At 47.0% G+C, this 15,788-nt stretch overlaps 1 protein-coding gene across 2 annotated transcripts in view; it reads right to left on the reverse strand.

Annotated features, from left to right (window-relative positions):
- Positions 1 to 294: 294 nt before the first annotated feature.
- Plxna4 (plexin A4) overlaps positions 295 to 15,788 on the reverse strand; it is a 445,847-nt gene continuing 430,353 nt past the window's right edge. For both annotated transcript variants that reach the window (XM_031381450.1, XM_031381449.1), the window contains 3 exons: positions 13,942 to 14,154; positions 8,902 to 9,052; positions 295 to 6,633 (listed from right to left, as the gene is read on the reverse strand). In XM_031381450.1, coding sequence (XP_031237310.1) covers positions 6,538 to 6,633; positions 8,902 to 9,052; positions 13,942 to 14,154 — 460 coding nt within the window. In that variant the 3' untranslated portion in view covers positions 295 to 6,537. The remainder of the gene's footprint in view (positions 6,634 to 8,901; positions 9,053 to 13,941; positions 14,155 to 15,788) is intronic.

The raw sequence follows: 15,788 nt of genomic DNA on the forward strand, positions 1-15,788 counted from the left end.
CGGATGCTAGAGGGCTCTCTTCAGATAAGTTCAGAGTGGAGCTGAGGCCCCTCCAAAAGCATGGGTCTGTTGTCGACATTGTGAGCGTGAGCTTCCACTCCCTAACATGCAAAGTCCCGCCCATGTAGCTATCTTAAATGAGAACTAAGCTTTAGGTAGAAAGACAACCCTCAGATCATTAGATCTCACGTAGCTGGTATCTGGACAGAAGAGCTGTTGTGTGTCGTCTTGGTGGAGGTTGTCCAAGTCTACTTGTGACCCACCTTACCCAAATAGTCACAGAAAGACCCCAAATCTCAAACTGCATTTTTATTATTTTTTAATAAACTTTATTCTATATTACAAATAGTTTTTTTTTTGTTCTGAACTGCAAAATAGGAATGCCTTATATTTACATACACAGGTATACAATTAATTATAACAAAGGTACAGAAGCTTGCCTTTACCAAGTTACAACTGGGCTCCAATTTAAATAGCATAGGTTTTCTTTTAAAAACTTTTTTAGATCATTTTTTTATTCTTACTAGGATACTCTTTTTAAAAATCAAAACCAGAAGACCCTCTTTTTTTTTTTTTTTCCAGAGATCCCATCCACCTGTCCTTGCGGCTCAGGGTAACACTGTTGTCTAAAGGTATATTCTGTTTTCTTCTTTCAAAGGGTCAGTATTCAAGGTGAGAGTTTTGGAATAGAGGTGGGGCAGTCTGGAGAAGGGTAAGTAGTGAGGAAAACAGAAATGATCTGTCCTAGCTCTGCCAGAGGCCTCTCTCTGACCCATAAGGCCTCTGCAGTTTCTTAACCCATTCATGCATCCAGTTGATCCCTCCTTCCTTTGCCCTCTTAGCATCTGGGCCTTAATTCTGGGTCCTCTGACCAGGCCAGAATCCCATGCTCTCTCTCACACACCTCAGCTCTTGGAGACATTGTCTTTTGTGGTACCTGGAGTTGCTGGTTGCTATGGTAACTTGACAAGACCCTGATGGAAGAGACAGGCTGTTCCCTACATGCTAAGCACGGAGAAAGGCTGCATACAATCCTTCCTTCCCATTACAGGTCTGGGGACCTGGTTCCTGCTTAGAGCACCTAACTCAGGATACCAGGCCCAGGGAGGGAGAGGTATGAGGAGCATCATCCATTCTCAAGCCCTGTCACTGGTTTCCAAATAGAAGTAAAATTCTTTGAGGTAAACTAGCTTTTGCTTTTAAAGAACGGAAGGTTTAATAAGCCAACAAGCTGGCAAGAATGCCAGGGAAGGGACAGGGGGTCAGATGAGGACACAGCCCATCTTCACCTCTTGTCCAGATAGAACTGATTTCTGCACAGGAATGAAAGGACACATCCATCTTCACCTCTTGCTCGGATAGAACTGAACTGATCTCTGCACAGGAATGGTCCTTGGTTCTGTTTGCTGGAGTGGTCTCTGCTTCAAAGTTTTTGTTTTGGGGTGCTGCTTAACTGTACCCTCTGTTTTGAACTCCACTTTCATAAGGGAGCCCTTCCAACATGTGCTTGAGTCTTAACTTTAAAGATATAGACAAAATAAATGGGCAGAAGAGGAAGAAACTGGCTAATTGAATGTCCATTTGTTTTTGTGTTGCTGGGGACAGAGAGCTTGGGTCCCCCAAAATGAGCTTCAGTGAAGTTTGAAGGAAGCCGAGAAGAAATTTGAAGGATTCAGCAATTCCAGAGCAGCCTGGAGAGGGAGAACTAGATAGGATCCCAAGGAAGAGGGAGGAGGGAGGAGGGAGGAGGGAGGAGGGAGGAGGGATGTGAGATTCCCAACTAAAGACCCCACTATTTAGAGCCCTCACCATCTCTGCCAGGAGGTAGAACATGACCTTTTCTTCACTCCTTGGGAACTGCTTGTTCTGCTCAACTTTCTGATAGCCATCAGTCTACTCAAGGGATTCCATCAGGGTAAGATATTCTATCTTTTCAACTGAAAGACTTAATTTTTTTTTTTTTAACTTGGATGCTCCCTCTTTTTTTTTTTTTTAAAAAGCAGTATTATTGAAGAGCAATGATTTGTAGCCAAACAACAACAACAAAGTCTCTCCTAATATTTGAAATGTTTCCTGTAATGACTGCTTTCTAAATGGGAGAGAGGGTGTGGCCCCCATCAGAGTCCTAGGGGAAACTTGCAAGGTCCCATCCTTTCTCAGGAGCTGCCCCTTTACCTTCATCTTCAATGGTACCTCAGCTGCTCACTTGAAAGCATGAAGCTTGAATTGGTTCTATGCAATCAGGAAAATTTGTTCCTGATGACAGGCGTATTGGTCTTTCTCAAGATGGAGACTTATTTGCTGTCTGGTAAGGTCAATGGCAGAGAGTCTTAGAAGAGATGGAAGGAAGGAAGCTCTCTTATTTCTATCAAAATGAGAGGTGCTTAGGCCAGGAGGGACCACAGCAGCAGCACCCGAGGTCCTGGAAAGTTTGTCAGAGCCTCACATCTTAGAGATCATTGGAGATGCCATTGCTTGTGACCCCTCTAGTGGCAGACCCACAGGTTGTTGGCTGGAGGAGGGTGACCCTATCACTCAAGGAAGCAGCCAAAGCTGGGTTGGGACAGCACTTACTACTAATGGACCAAAGTAGTGAGCAACTCCTGTATCAGAATCAGTAGTTGGCCTTGGGGAGGCTCCTTGTACAGGAGGGTCAAGGAAGAACAGGGAGGAAGTTAGTTGCCAGGGTGGTAGTCAGTAGACAGACATGCACTTGGGGGTTGGGTGTGGGTGAGGTGGTAAATAAACCTTGGAATCTTAGGGTAGTGGATGAGCTGGGCACTATAACAACATTAACCCAATGGGAGCAGGAGTTGAGCCTGGGAGCATAGAAAGACTTTGTTATTAGCTCCTGCTTCCTTGGAATTGTCCTGGATACTCTGTCTTGAGCTGAAAGATTCATTACAAGTATTTCTCTTTCCAAATGTGGTCCCATTCAGGCACCACAAGCTTACTCCAGGGCTGTAGGCTCCCAGCATGGAGGCTCCAGGGGCTGGCTCTGGCCATGCATGTTGCACGGGGTTGCAAAAGTACCTTGGTCTGGGGAAATCCTCTGTTTATCCTCTGACCACAAGTTTGAAACTACATTGAAAGAAGAAGGCCAGACAATATTTTCCTGAGGAAATAATCGACTCAAAGGCTAACTTGATTTCACAGCACTAAGAAACGTTAGGGTGTCTCCTTTTAGAGAAGGAGGAAGGCATGACCTGACCAAACCCACACCTAAAGAGACATATGCCACAGAGAAATAACCAGCCTGCAGATACCTTCCTTGGTTTCGTCTACATATTCTTTTGCATTCAAGACCCCATTGAACTATCTGCTAATCTCCCTTCAAGATTCAAATCCTCACCTGGCCAGACATTTTGGATGTGTGATCAGTACCATTTTGACCAGTGGTGTCAGAAACAGAAGGATTTAGAGGTAAATGGGAGGTGAGAGAGAGAGAGACTATCTATCCCCTGCCACATGCCCTCTGCACAAATTCTAGGAGATAAATAAAGGTTCCACCTTTGACAGCTCTGCAACACCCTGCAAAATGAACTCTGAAAAGAGGGCAAGGCAGCACTGTACTGCCTGGCCTAGCTTCTCTGACTTAGTTCTCTGGAAGCTCACAGACCACCAGGGTCTCTGGCTGCTAAGAGGAACTAGAAAATTCCAAGGGGGAGTTGGATAGGAAAACATGGAAGGATTTGACAGATTTTAGACAACATTGCCTATACTTGCTTTTGAATGTATCACACTTACACCAAAAAGCAAATGGAAGAAATAGAAACTAAACCAAGAGACAAACAAGCAACAAAAAGGAAAGGTTTTTACAGGCAAGATGGGCCTTAACCTCTGAGTTCCCCAAGCAGGCCACGGGGACCACCTATGAAGGGCCAATTAAGTAAAATGTCTAACCCCCCCCCAAGAGAAATGAGGAGACACAGGAAATGTGACTGTCCTGGTCTTTTTCTTCCTGATATGTGTTTTTCTCGGAGGTGTTCGAAGTTTTGCTTGTAACAAAAATGATGAAAGAAAATTCTGTACCGACAAAATAATAATAACAATAAAATCATCCAGTAAGAAACAAAAGTCAGCAAAAAAGAGTCAAGAGCTCTTTTGCTGCTTGTTTATATTTTTCTAACTGTGCAAAAACTTAAAAATCAAGTCTCTCTCACTCATCCATCTACACACACACACATACACACAGACACACAGACACACACACAGCTTCCTTCTGTCTGCAAGTCTGTATTAAATAGGTTCCTGTCTCTCTCCTCCCCAACCCTTCATATGTGTAAAAAGACCTTTACAGCTGAGGTGCTCCTCCAGCCTAACTCCCACATGCACCTTAAAGCCTGCCACCTCCCATGGCTTCATGGAAGAAAACAATACGCAGTGGTAGGAATTCTACATGTCTTCACCTGGCAGTTGATTTGCCAAAACCTTTGGTTTTCGTTTTTTTGTTTTTCATTACCCCTCCCCAATTCCAATGCATCTTTTCCCAGCTTCCCCTTCTGTTTGATACATTGGTGTGTGTCTTTGCCGTTTGTCTACAGCAATGCCACATGGGGCCTTCTGCTCTGATTCCCACAGTTCAGCTTTGGTAGGTAACATCCTGATTTCCTGTGGATAGAAGAATGTTCTTACCATGTACTCTACCACTCAGTGAAGTATACTGACACTGGACAGATGAACCAGGGGACAGAGAAGGGGACTGTCTCAGCATCCTTCTACATGGGATAAGAAATCCTTGCATGTTTCCTGCAGGTTCCTAGGTGCCTCCCCCAACCCTGTCCTCTCATATGCAAAGGGACTCAGTGTCCTTACAGGTGCAGTATGACACTCTAGACTTTGTTCCATGTGAGTCTCACTTTAGTGATGCAAAGTAATGGCATGCGACACATGGAGAATGAAGGAAGGCGAGACTGTGGAACACTATTAACACCACCTTCTCCAGTGCCTCTCTTGTCTCCATGAGCGTGGGACAACAACAGGCCAGACCTGCCAAAAGAGATTCTTGCTTATGGTGGAGACTGGATCACTAAGTATCTAACATCCCTTCAAGACTGTAGGTTCCCAGGACCCACCAATAGACCACCTCTTGGCCTAACCACTTGGTACATTTCCGAGCACATATTTGCCTGACTTGGCTAAAACAAAATGGCATATACAAAGATGGAAAGACACGATGGAGACATAAATGCCAAGGCCATGGTTTAGTGGTGTGTACTGTTTTCCATATCCATCCAGGTCCCTCACTCAGCTCAGGTTGCTGACATCTTGTTCTGTCTTGGTTAGGCTGCATGTAAGTATGTTTCTTCCAACGGTGGACGACTTCAGAAAGGATAAGGAGGAAGAACCACTGAAGAGACAGCTGAGATGCTGATGAAACAATTCCTACAGAGGTCTGGACACTCCAGTGACAAAGTCATCTGCATAGCAATGGCACCAGATTCTGCAGGAGGGACAAGGGCTGGGCCATCTGCCCTGGCCATCTATGGAGTTCTCAACAACAGTGGGGATGGAGCCTCGGAGACGGCTGGAGGTAGAATCTCCTAGATGCACTCTGCATTTCACGGTGAGTGTTGGTGATGGTGACAAAGGAGAATGGAGATGCCTTCTCTAGACAAAACACAAGGCTCTGGCAATGGACCTTTGACTATGGTCATGATGCAATTGAACTTGGGGTGAATAGGGAACAATTCATTGTTGCTTCTGGCATAAATGATACTCTTTTTCCTCTTCTCTCTCTCCATGTTACATTTCTGCTATTAGGAACCAAATTAGATAATGTAGGAGCATCTCCATGGTGGAATGTAACTGTTAGCTTTCCCCTGTCTGACTTTTCACAGGAAGGGGAGGAAGGTCTGTATGGACATTTGGAAGGCCTTCAAGGATATTGGAAGGGGACAGAAGGCTGCTGGACATCAAACAGGTAGGCAGCGGCCCCTGAGAGCATCTTTAAATTTCCAGTGGTCCCCAGTCCAACATCAGTAGGAGGCAAGGCCTTTATCTCACAGTTACAAAGCACCCAGGCCCACTGCCTGGCCTCTTGTTGTTGAGTGTGTGGAAAGGGAGATCCGAGTGATGTCTCCTACTTCAGATAATACTGAACTCACAGTTGTTTCCTGAAGCCAGGTTTTGGACCACAGTGGGGATTCTCAAAGCAGAAGGTGAAGTAGCAGCATAGGAATGTTCTGTCCTCAGCTCCTCATCCTTCATAAGCCCTGCCGTTGATGCATGGGGCCAGGAGCAGCTGGGAAGGAGCCTGACTCTGAGATGTGATCAGGTCCCTCACTATGACCTGGCCATCCTTAAATTGATGGAGGGTCAGTGATGTGGTCCAATCCTGCTGGCAGAGCAACTGAAAGAGATGGGACTCCAGAAGGAGGGAGAGACAGAAGAGGCAGAGAAATGAAAGGAGAGACGGCGCTGCTTGGGGGTTGCTGCTGATGCCTGTCGGAACTTGCACTTGGTAAAGATGATAATCTAGACTGAGGCACGGCTTGGTGTGTCCCTCCCTCCAGGATGGCCCTGGAAGGACAGTTCTCAGCTGTCTAAGCTCATGAGGGTTATGACTTGTTCTAGTTTGTAAGCCAGTTTCTGCTTTCCACACTGGTCATCATGGTCCAGGGGTCCAAGGATCTGTGGAAGGATCAAAAATGCAAGATTACTAGTCTGAGTATATGTACCTGTGTTTCTAGGGTACACAAAGACAGTATGGATATTGTCAAGGCACTAGTGTTCCTGCTACTATTGATACTGTTGTGTGAGCAAGCAACATGAGTGACACAGGTAGGGAGAGGTGAGAGGCATAGGAGCACTCATGCCACCAGACACCATCACATACACTGTCACATCTGGATAATGTGTACAATTCCATTGCCTGTGAGAGACAGCTGGCTGAAGGAGAAGCTATGCTGCAGATGCCTATGCAGAGAAGCCACTGTCACCTACAGTCTCAATGGCATTTGGGGAGTTTGAGAGCCAGTGCAAAAACTCAGGGGAAGGAGAATATGCTTTTCCATTAATAACAGATCCTACCTTTCCTTCTGAAATAAGGAAGTGCTTCCCCAACAGCTCCCTGAGGTCCAAATATCCACATTTAGAAAGCCAGTTGGCTTAACTTTGTCTGTTAAAAGCCAAATAACCCTAAAGGAATAAGGTTCTAAGTTGATTTGGTATTTGGCACATAATGGATACCCATTTCTGAGGTCAGGTGGTCTTGATAGAAGACAATGAGGTGGCACTATTTGTGGGACAGTTTCTGGGATTTCCCAGAGACTCAGGACATGCTAGACTGAATCATTGCTTGGTCAGTTGCCAGTCTGGCGATCTGGGGTGAAGCATGATCTTGCTGAAGGATCATGCTTCCTTCTCTATAATCTACATCTGCTTTGCTTGGGTGCAGTGGATAAAGCCAGGTCACACCCATGAGCACCCTAGGTACAATGCCTGCCCCTCAGGAGGTACCAGACAAGCAGGGTAGATTTTTCTCTGGTCTGAAGGGTAGGTTGGAGAGCAAAATCCACTGGATGAGCTTAGGAAAGTTTGGAGGTTCCTTGGGCTTTGGATTTCATGACTAGTTAATGAACTTTTTAAATTTGGGACGCTAGAGCTTCTTACTGAGTTGGTGAGGAATTGTCCTCTTCTGCTGCGATGCTAAAAGTAGACAAGCGTTCTCGTAGGTGAAGGGTGAATCAAGCAGGATTCTTGCAGTGCTGTCTCACAGAACATCCTTATTAACTTTCCTGCTGCAAACAGGAACACTATTCCCTGGACCATAACTGGTCTGCAGACTGGTGGTAGAGGTCTCTCCCCTAAGGGACTCACTGCTGCTTTCTGTTAACACGAGGATCATATGATATGTTGTTTTTGGCCTGAAGGACATTGGGCTCTGTACCTGCTGGGGTCCTTTAACAGAGTTCTTGAACTTCTTGGGTGACAAAGCTGTGAAGGGGATGGGGAGCAGGTGGACCCTGGGCACTGGCTTCAGCTCTTGGTACAACCTTCCGCTCCAAGAAGGCAGCTATGATTCAGGAACTCCAGATCCTGAACCACTTGGTCTATTCCTGCACAGCCAAGCAACTCCCGTAGCACCTTTATGTTAACCAGAATGAAGGCAGCATCCACAGTGGCAGCTACCCAGGTAGTGTTTTCCAACTAGAGAACACAATGACGAATGGTTCACCCACTCCATCCCATTCTATTCATTCTATTCATTCAGCCCCCCTCTCTTCTGTTCCTTTTCTGCCCTCTTATTCCACTCTCTTCTTCTATTCTACTCTCTTCTATTTGACTCCATCCTATTCCATTTCTATTATTCTCTGGTCTGTTCTACTCCACAGAATGTCATTAACACATGATGTCAACCCAAAGAGTGAAGAAGTCTTTGCTCAAAGAGAATTAGATCAGAGAGGAAAATGAAAAAAAAATGAAAAAAAAATGAAGAAAAAAAAGACTATAATGGAGATAAAACAGGCTAGGTCTGGTGGGGCTTACTGTATTTGTAGATCGTCTGGAAGGTTGAGGCATGGGCAAGTTCAAGGCCAGGCTGGGGTCTAGGGCTACAGAATTGAACTCAAAATCAACCTTGCCAATTTATGGAAACTACCCCAAAAGAAAGAGTGGTAGAGCCGTTGCCTAGCATGTGAGAGGCCTTGGGTTTAAGTCCTAGGGCAAGGGGTGGAGAGGAATGGGTTTTTATATCTGAGAAGAATAGGAGTTGTTGCAGAATATATAGATTGGATGACCCTTAGTGCCCTCTTTTAGTCCCACGGTGCTGTCCCTAAAACTAGATGGTAGAATTTCCATGACAGATGCATGGGGCTGTTTTCATGCATGCAACATTTAGATATGGCTCCCATCTCTGTCAGTATAGGTGCTGGCAGGGCAGGGCAGGGCAAAGCTTACCTCCTCACTGTATTTGCCCACATAGGAGAAGATCTCTGAGAGCGCACTCATCGTGTTGAACTCATTCATGTGCATCCGTGACTGCTCGGCCAGGTATGCATTCATGTCCTGGTCACTTATTGCCGGCATCTTCCCAATGTCTGAATAATACCTGTGAGGGGTGGGAGACAGACAGGAGCTAGAATCATAGAGAGAGTCTACAGGAGACATGGGAGCTTTAAGCAATGGTAGCCTATGCTGTGACCACCTGGTGATCATGGTAGTGTCCCATCTGGGCTTCCATGTCACAGCCAGAGAGAGCACTCTGCAGCTCTGATACTGGAGACACCAAGAGATACGGATATGGGAGGGTGGACAAAGAGGAACCAGGAGTCAGAGGGTTTCTGGCCCAGAGCACCTAGTTTGTTCCCAGCTCCTGACACAGGGCTCTAGCATGCCCTGTGCCTCTCCAGCCCGACTGCAGGGTTCTTCTGAACAGTAGCTCTTTTCTGATGGCCTGTGCTCTCTGGAGGTTAAGAGAGAGGGGCGGAGGGTGCTGGGAGAGAGAGGCTGGCAGAAGGCAATCAGTCACTGTCACTTGCAGCTGTGCACTGCTGTCAACTGGTTAATTAGATGCCAGAATTTACATTTTTAATTTCTGCAATTTGACATTTTATGCATCAGACCTCCAAGTCCCCCGCCAGAGGAGAGATGCACAGTTTCCTAATGAGGAAGTAAGAGGTCCCTGTGCCCCTAACATGACCACTTTCTCATCTTCTGCAATGGACTTTGGGGTTGTAGGTGGCAGGATATAAAGAAGAGGTAATTGGAAAGATGGGGAGTCACTGGCAAGTCAAGAGGTTGCCTGGAGTTGCTGACCCATGCTACACCAAGTCCTTGGGCAGCAAGGCTGCAGCCATCAGAATATGAACTAGAATCTGGGGAGAGAGAAGAGATTCCAGGGCAAGGACAAGGTAAGGCAGGTGAAGAGGTGTCAACATGGGGTTTAAGGAGGGAAACTCCTTCAAGGTTTTTAGAATCCTGACCCTCGGAGCTCCAAGGGCTCAGACTTCCTTCATAAGGTGACCACATAGTGTCACTGGTTCTGCTCTGTGTCTTTTTCTGCATATATCCCTCCCCATTATCCCTAATATCTCTGCCCCATCCCCTTGCCACATTCCTGACGTTTCCCTGTAACAGCGCCCAGTACTTGGCAGACAGACTGTCATAAATGGCACTTGAGGGCTGCACCAGCCACTAGCTTCATGTCTACAATGAACGACATCTTAATTTGTGACCAGAATCTTCCCAGGTAGGGAAGGGCTGAGGTGGATGCTTGCCTTGGGGCACAGTCTGCTGGGATTGGCATTGCATTTGAGGGAAGTAAAAGATCTGGTCTCTGGCCAGGGAAGGGATGGTCAGAAACCCATTCCTTGCAGGAGACACAGTACACACTGCCTGTGGAGTGCCATCTTGCTGTGGCTGGCAAGGAGGTCTTGGCTCTTGACTTCCTGCCTAGGTGATAAGGCAAAGGCTGGATGATGAGACCTTTCAGGGAACACTTGAGAACATTTGGAAGATGTGCTGCCCTTGGCTCATCTGGACTCCTTCCTGCCCTTTACAATGCTCCCGCACTGCCTTCCTGTCCTTAGAAACCCACATCCCTGACCTGCTTCATTTCTGTTCCTTCACCCTAGAAGACACTGTTATTTTCAAGGCAGACTCTGATCCAATTTGGAGCACATGCCTCCATGCTCCAATACGCAGGGTTTGGGTGAATTAGTGCTGTTGTAAGTACTATAGGTCCAACTGGTGTCTCCATTCATTGCAACTAATAAAATATATCTGAGTCCAATAAATGCCAGCATTCCATTTTACAGCAGAAGCACAGAGGTTTCACTGGTGGGTCCAGACCTTGCCATTGCCAAGATTTGTGTCACTATTCCCTCATGGATCCTGTGACTACCAAGCCAGATAGGTTCACCAAGGAAAAGTTATCTTTGCGGTCCTACTCCTGAGAAGCGTGAGCAGCGGTTTCTCTCACTTTCAGTGCTATGGCCAGCAGGTCGTGGAACGTGGCTGTGTCCAAGGCCCGTGTCCACATGGTTCTGCTCTGCCGTCCAGAGAGAACCAGTCTCTGAGTAGAATGGAAAACTCAGGTCCCCACAGAGAGGACATAACTGTCAAGAGAAGTGAAGGCTCCTGCTGCTCCTGTTGCCTGCCTGTGAACCTGGCAGGCTTCTTACAACAGCACAGGCTCCCCTGTTGCCTTCATGGTCCCTGAGTGACATAGCAGCCTAGGCTAGAGATTATTGTCTGCACACAGAAAGGACCCTTTCCATGCCAGACACAGAAGAAGTTTGATGGCTGTCCCTTGCAATGGTTTGTCTCCTGCAGCATGCTTGAGTAAGGCATTTCTCCAAAGAGAATATTTAGGAAAATTTGTGTGTGTGTGTGTGTGTGTGTGTGTGTGTGTGTGTAAGAGATAATAGGGATTCTGTAAAGAGTTGGAAAAATAAGAGTGGGAAGGGTGAGAACAGGGATTGGAACTTTCTCATCTGAAGCTGATGGGTGACATGCTGGCTAGGATGTGCCTTCCAGTCTTCTCCCTGATATGTCATGAAGTCCCCCACAATATGGCTCCATTTCTCAGACTCCTCTTTGCCCTGGGGACACTGGTCTGGACCAGGGCATGTCTGTAGTCCTCTGTTAGCCCCTAGGTGGATCAACTACATGGCTTTATCTTTGGAAGTTCTGGATGGGTGGAGGCAGGTGGCTACAGGCAACTCAGTTACCTGCTTCCTACCCTGTTCTCAGTCCCAGGCTGTCTGCTGCTAAATGGTCCCATTCTCTCTGCAGAGCTTAACTAATGCTTCCATCCCCTTCAAGGCTCTGCCCAGCCCACAGGTAGCCAGTCCGTCCCACCCCCCAGCCTGACCGTGACCCTGCACGGAGTCTTCTCCACCATGCATACAATTGCTTCTTTCCACTCCTGCCAAGCTGGCCTTCATGCTGGGACTTTAGCAGAGATGCCTTATCGATTGCTAAGAATGCAATAAAGCCCTGACAATGAACTTCAAACAAGTGTTCTCACCAGCTGACTGCACACGAAGAACAGAAAGGTCAGCCTTGACCCCCTTCTTGAACTTACAGAATTTCTGCCTACAATGAGCCCTTTCTTCAGAGAGGCTCTGAAAGTCCCCTAGCTCTCCTCCTCCCCCATATCAGGACTGGCCAGGCCTGGCAACCTGGACAGCTGATCGCCATTGCTCTGACAATGAGGGGCTGGGTTCTGACTATGACTTCAATTCACTATTCTTGCTGAGCTTTGCCCAGTGTATGCGGGATGCCAGCCCTTGGGGCCCCACATCAGAGCTCAGGGAGTTGCTATTCAGGAAAGGTCCTGGGTTCTTCTATGCTTGTGAATCTGAATGGGATGGGTTGAAAGAAGCTGGAAGGAATCTTCAGCCAAGTGTTATGATAAGCGGATGGAAATACCGACAGGGTTGTCATTTTGAGCCTCATGCTGTGATGTCCCCAAATGTGGCTTTCAGAGGTCTCTGAGAATGGATGACTGATGTCCCCCAGACCTGGAGGAAAGAAAGCCTCACTCCTTGATCCCTCCAACTCCAGCTTGTGAGTCTTGCTAGATACTAAGATGTGAGAGCTGCAAGAAGGGGTCAGGTCCATTGTTTCCCATGTGCCCAATACACTCAGAGTGGAGCATACCGATGCATTTGTGTCAGCTTAGTGGGTGCATGCTTGAGAAGCCAGTTGCCCAGCTTCCCCTCAGAGCTGCTTTCAGGGCCATCTTTCCTTTCACCTATACCTAAAGCCACAGATCTTGATGACCACTGGTAGGTATATGGCAGAGTCCATGTGGGTTCCTTAGAAGGTGTATTTAAATGCTTACAATGTGTCACCTTCTTCGTGCTATACTGCATGTCACAGATACCACTCAGTACATGGCACACCCTGCTGTGGTCCCTGTGGTGGGCCAACAGCTGCTCTTCTCTGCTAAGCTTCTACAAAGTCTGCACATGGTAAATGAGTGAGATTCATGTTACCAGAGATGGTTAAAGTCGGAGGAAACTGGGGGATCAGAGGGTAATGGTGTGCATATAAGCAGAGCATGATATTCATGTAGAAAATGTCATAATGAATTACTTTGTATAATGAACATGAAAAAAATAGTCTCTAAACAAACAATAATAACAAAACAACAAAGAAAAGGCAGACCAAATAATGTAGAGTCCACTGCTACTGGTAACACAATAGAAATGACAGCCAATCACACGCTGGCTTCAGGAGAATGAACAATCAGGTTATCTCCATAAGGTCAGTACAGCAGTCAACAGTTCTGAGGAAAGCAAGAGGCTCTCCTCTCAATCTTAAGCACAAGCAAAAACCCAACGCGGACAGTAAAGCTTGGGAGCATTCAGGGGGATCACTGCCACCACCATGACAAGGTGTGTACAGACAGAAGTGGGATGGAGGTGTGTACAGACAGAAGTGGGATGGGGGCTGGGATGGTGGATGGATCAATGGGAAGATGCATGTTACAAATACATGTATATGTACTGTGTGTGTGGTATATATGTGGATGGACATGGATGTGTATGTATATATTGTGGTTTCATGTATATACAGTGTATGCATGTGTTCATGGTACCTGTACATGCATGGAACACTGTGAATGCCTGTGTATATGATCTATGTACATGTTACATATGCTCTGCATGTGTGCATGTGTAGTAGATATATGTATGGGTGGGAGTGAATCAGGGACCACATCTCCTTCTGGACCTAAAGGATATTACAGTCACTAAGATCCACTAAGATCCTCCATATAGGGAGGTGGGTCACTTGGTAACCTCTGCTATGATTCCCAGTGCTTGCTTCAGTGTGGAGGTCATGAGTTGTGGGCATTCCAGCTGCAGGAACAGCTGTGACAGTGACTAGTCTGGAAGCATCAGCCTGCTTGCAGGGGAGGACTTTCTGTTCCAGGGTTATCACCTGCTCCAGACAAGATACCCTCAGGTTTCCATGGGCCAAACTCACCTCTCTACCCAGTTCTTGTAGCTGGGAATGTCCTTGGCATAGAGCAGCTTATTGGAAGGGGAATCCTTGCCCAGGCGGTGCTCTGATGTAGAGCAGGAGTCCATGAAGGTCTGGGCCACCACAGAGAGACAGGCATCCGTGATGCTGTTCTTATGGATGTCAAACACGAACTGAGGGTTCTTGATCATATTCACCCAAAACCGTAGGGGCAGGCTGTGTGGGGCAAAGAAGCAGCTCTTGTCAGGAGTGCCGGGGTAGTGGGATATAGCCTTATGGGGAGTTCTGAGAGGGAACAATGGACACATTTCACAGAGCTTAGAAATCATCTGTGACTGCCATGGGAAGTAAAGGGGATGGGCAGGGGGGTGGGTCTATTCAGCATATGGAAAATCAGCAAGATTGGAGTGAGGTGGGGTTCACCTAGAGATGTACCACTGGAGGAACTTGAGAGAATGTGGTTCCCAGTTGTGATGCGGGACTCTGTACTTTCCTTTTGGCACAGGAGTTAGTCATGTGCATGCTACAAAGCAGAATTTAGGTCTTTATTCCTATCTGCCTGTTGCTGGGACCATCCCACTGGGGAGCATAGATTATTGCATCTGACTGTTTACTGTGTGATCTGGCAGAAGTCATGCTCTTGCTTCCTGTCTAGTGTCATAGGCTACTTTCCGCCTTGTGAAGGAACCATCATGGAGGGTGGGTGTGACTAAGTGATCTTTTACCACCAGACTGCCAAGTGGCACCAACCCCTTATCTAACTCATAGCATCCCATCCCCTCCCACCTGTCTTCCGGTCAGTACTACTGCTTGCCAAGAGCTTGGCTAGCAACAGGAACTACAAGGATGGGAACACATCCTTTGTGCTCAGGAATTCTGCATTCTAGGGTTTTAGGGAAGGCACATGCAGCCAAATGCACACACTTCCTGATGAAAGCAGAGAATGTTGGGCTGAGCTAGGCGCCCAGTGTACCCAGAGAGCAGCCCCTGCAGAGGCTTCTCTGAGGGGACCCTTGATGAGTTTGCTCTTCGTTGTTGTCATTCTGTGAGTATATCAGTGCAGGAAGGGAGGAATATACCTGTGTGTTTGTGCGTGTGGAGGCCTGGGGTCACCCTCTATTGTCATTACTCTGGAGTCATCCACATCAAATTTTTTTAGATTGTTCTTTTGAGATAAGGTCTTTTATTAGCATGGAGCTCACTAACAAGGTTAAGCTGCTGGCTAGAAAGCTTCAGAGGCCCACTTGTGTTGGTCTATTCCAGTGCCATCTCATAAGTACACACTACTATGACCAGCTTCTTCTATAGGTGCTGGGTATTGAACTCATGTCCTATGCACGCAGGGCAAACACTTTACCAACTGAACTATCTCTGCAGTCCCCCATCTCTCCAATTCCTCTATTTTGAGACAGGATCTCACAGAGTCCAGGCTGTCCTTAAATTAGTTATATATCTGAGGATCCTCTGCCTCTGCTTCCCAAGTACTGGGGTTCATGTGTATACCACAACACACAGTTTTATGTGGTTTGGGGGCTCAAACCTAGGGCTCAAACATCCCAAGGTCCATGTTCGACTTGATTTTAAAACACTGCATAGGTGTATTCCTTAGGTGAACTACAGGTAAGGCATGCACATACAGAGACAAAGAGAAAATCACACTGTGGTCTGATTCTGTAGTCACTGCGCTAGACAGAAGGCCCGCAGGTGGAGGGGCGTCCAGAGCACACCTTTTGGGGCTGTGTTCCTTCTCTGCAGCTCCCACCAGCCTGCTGAGCTGCCGGTAAGGAGGGGGACTGTGCAGGCAAGGCTCTCTTCTTTCTCTCTGCTCCCACCTCTTTGCCTCCTGCCTC

This window comes from Mastomys coucha, unplaced genomic scaffold (genome assembly GCF_008632895.1).
Source record: "Mastomys coucha isolate ucsf_1 unplaced genomic scaffold, UCSF_Mcou_1 pScaffold20, whole genome shotgun sequence".
Classification (NCBI taxonomy): Eukaryota; Metazoa; Chordata; class Mammalia; order Rodentia; family Muridae; genus Mastomys; species Mastomys coucha.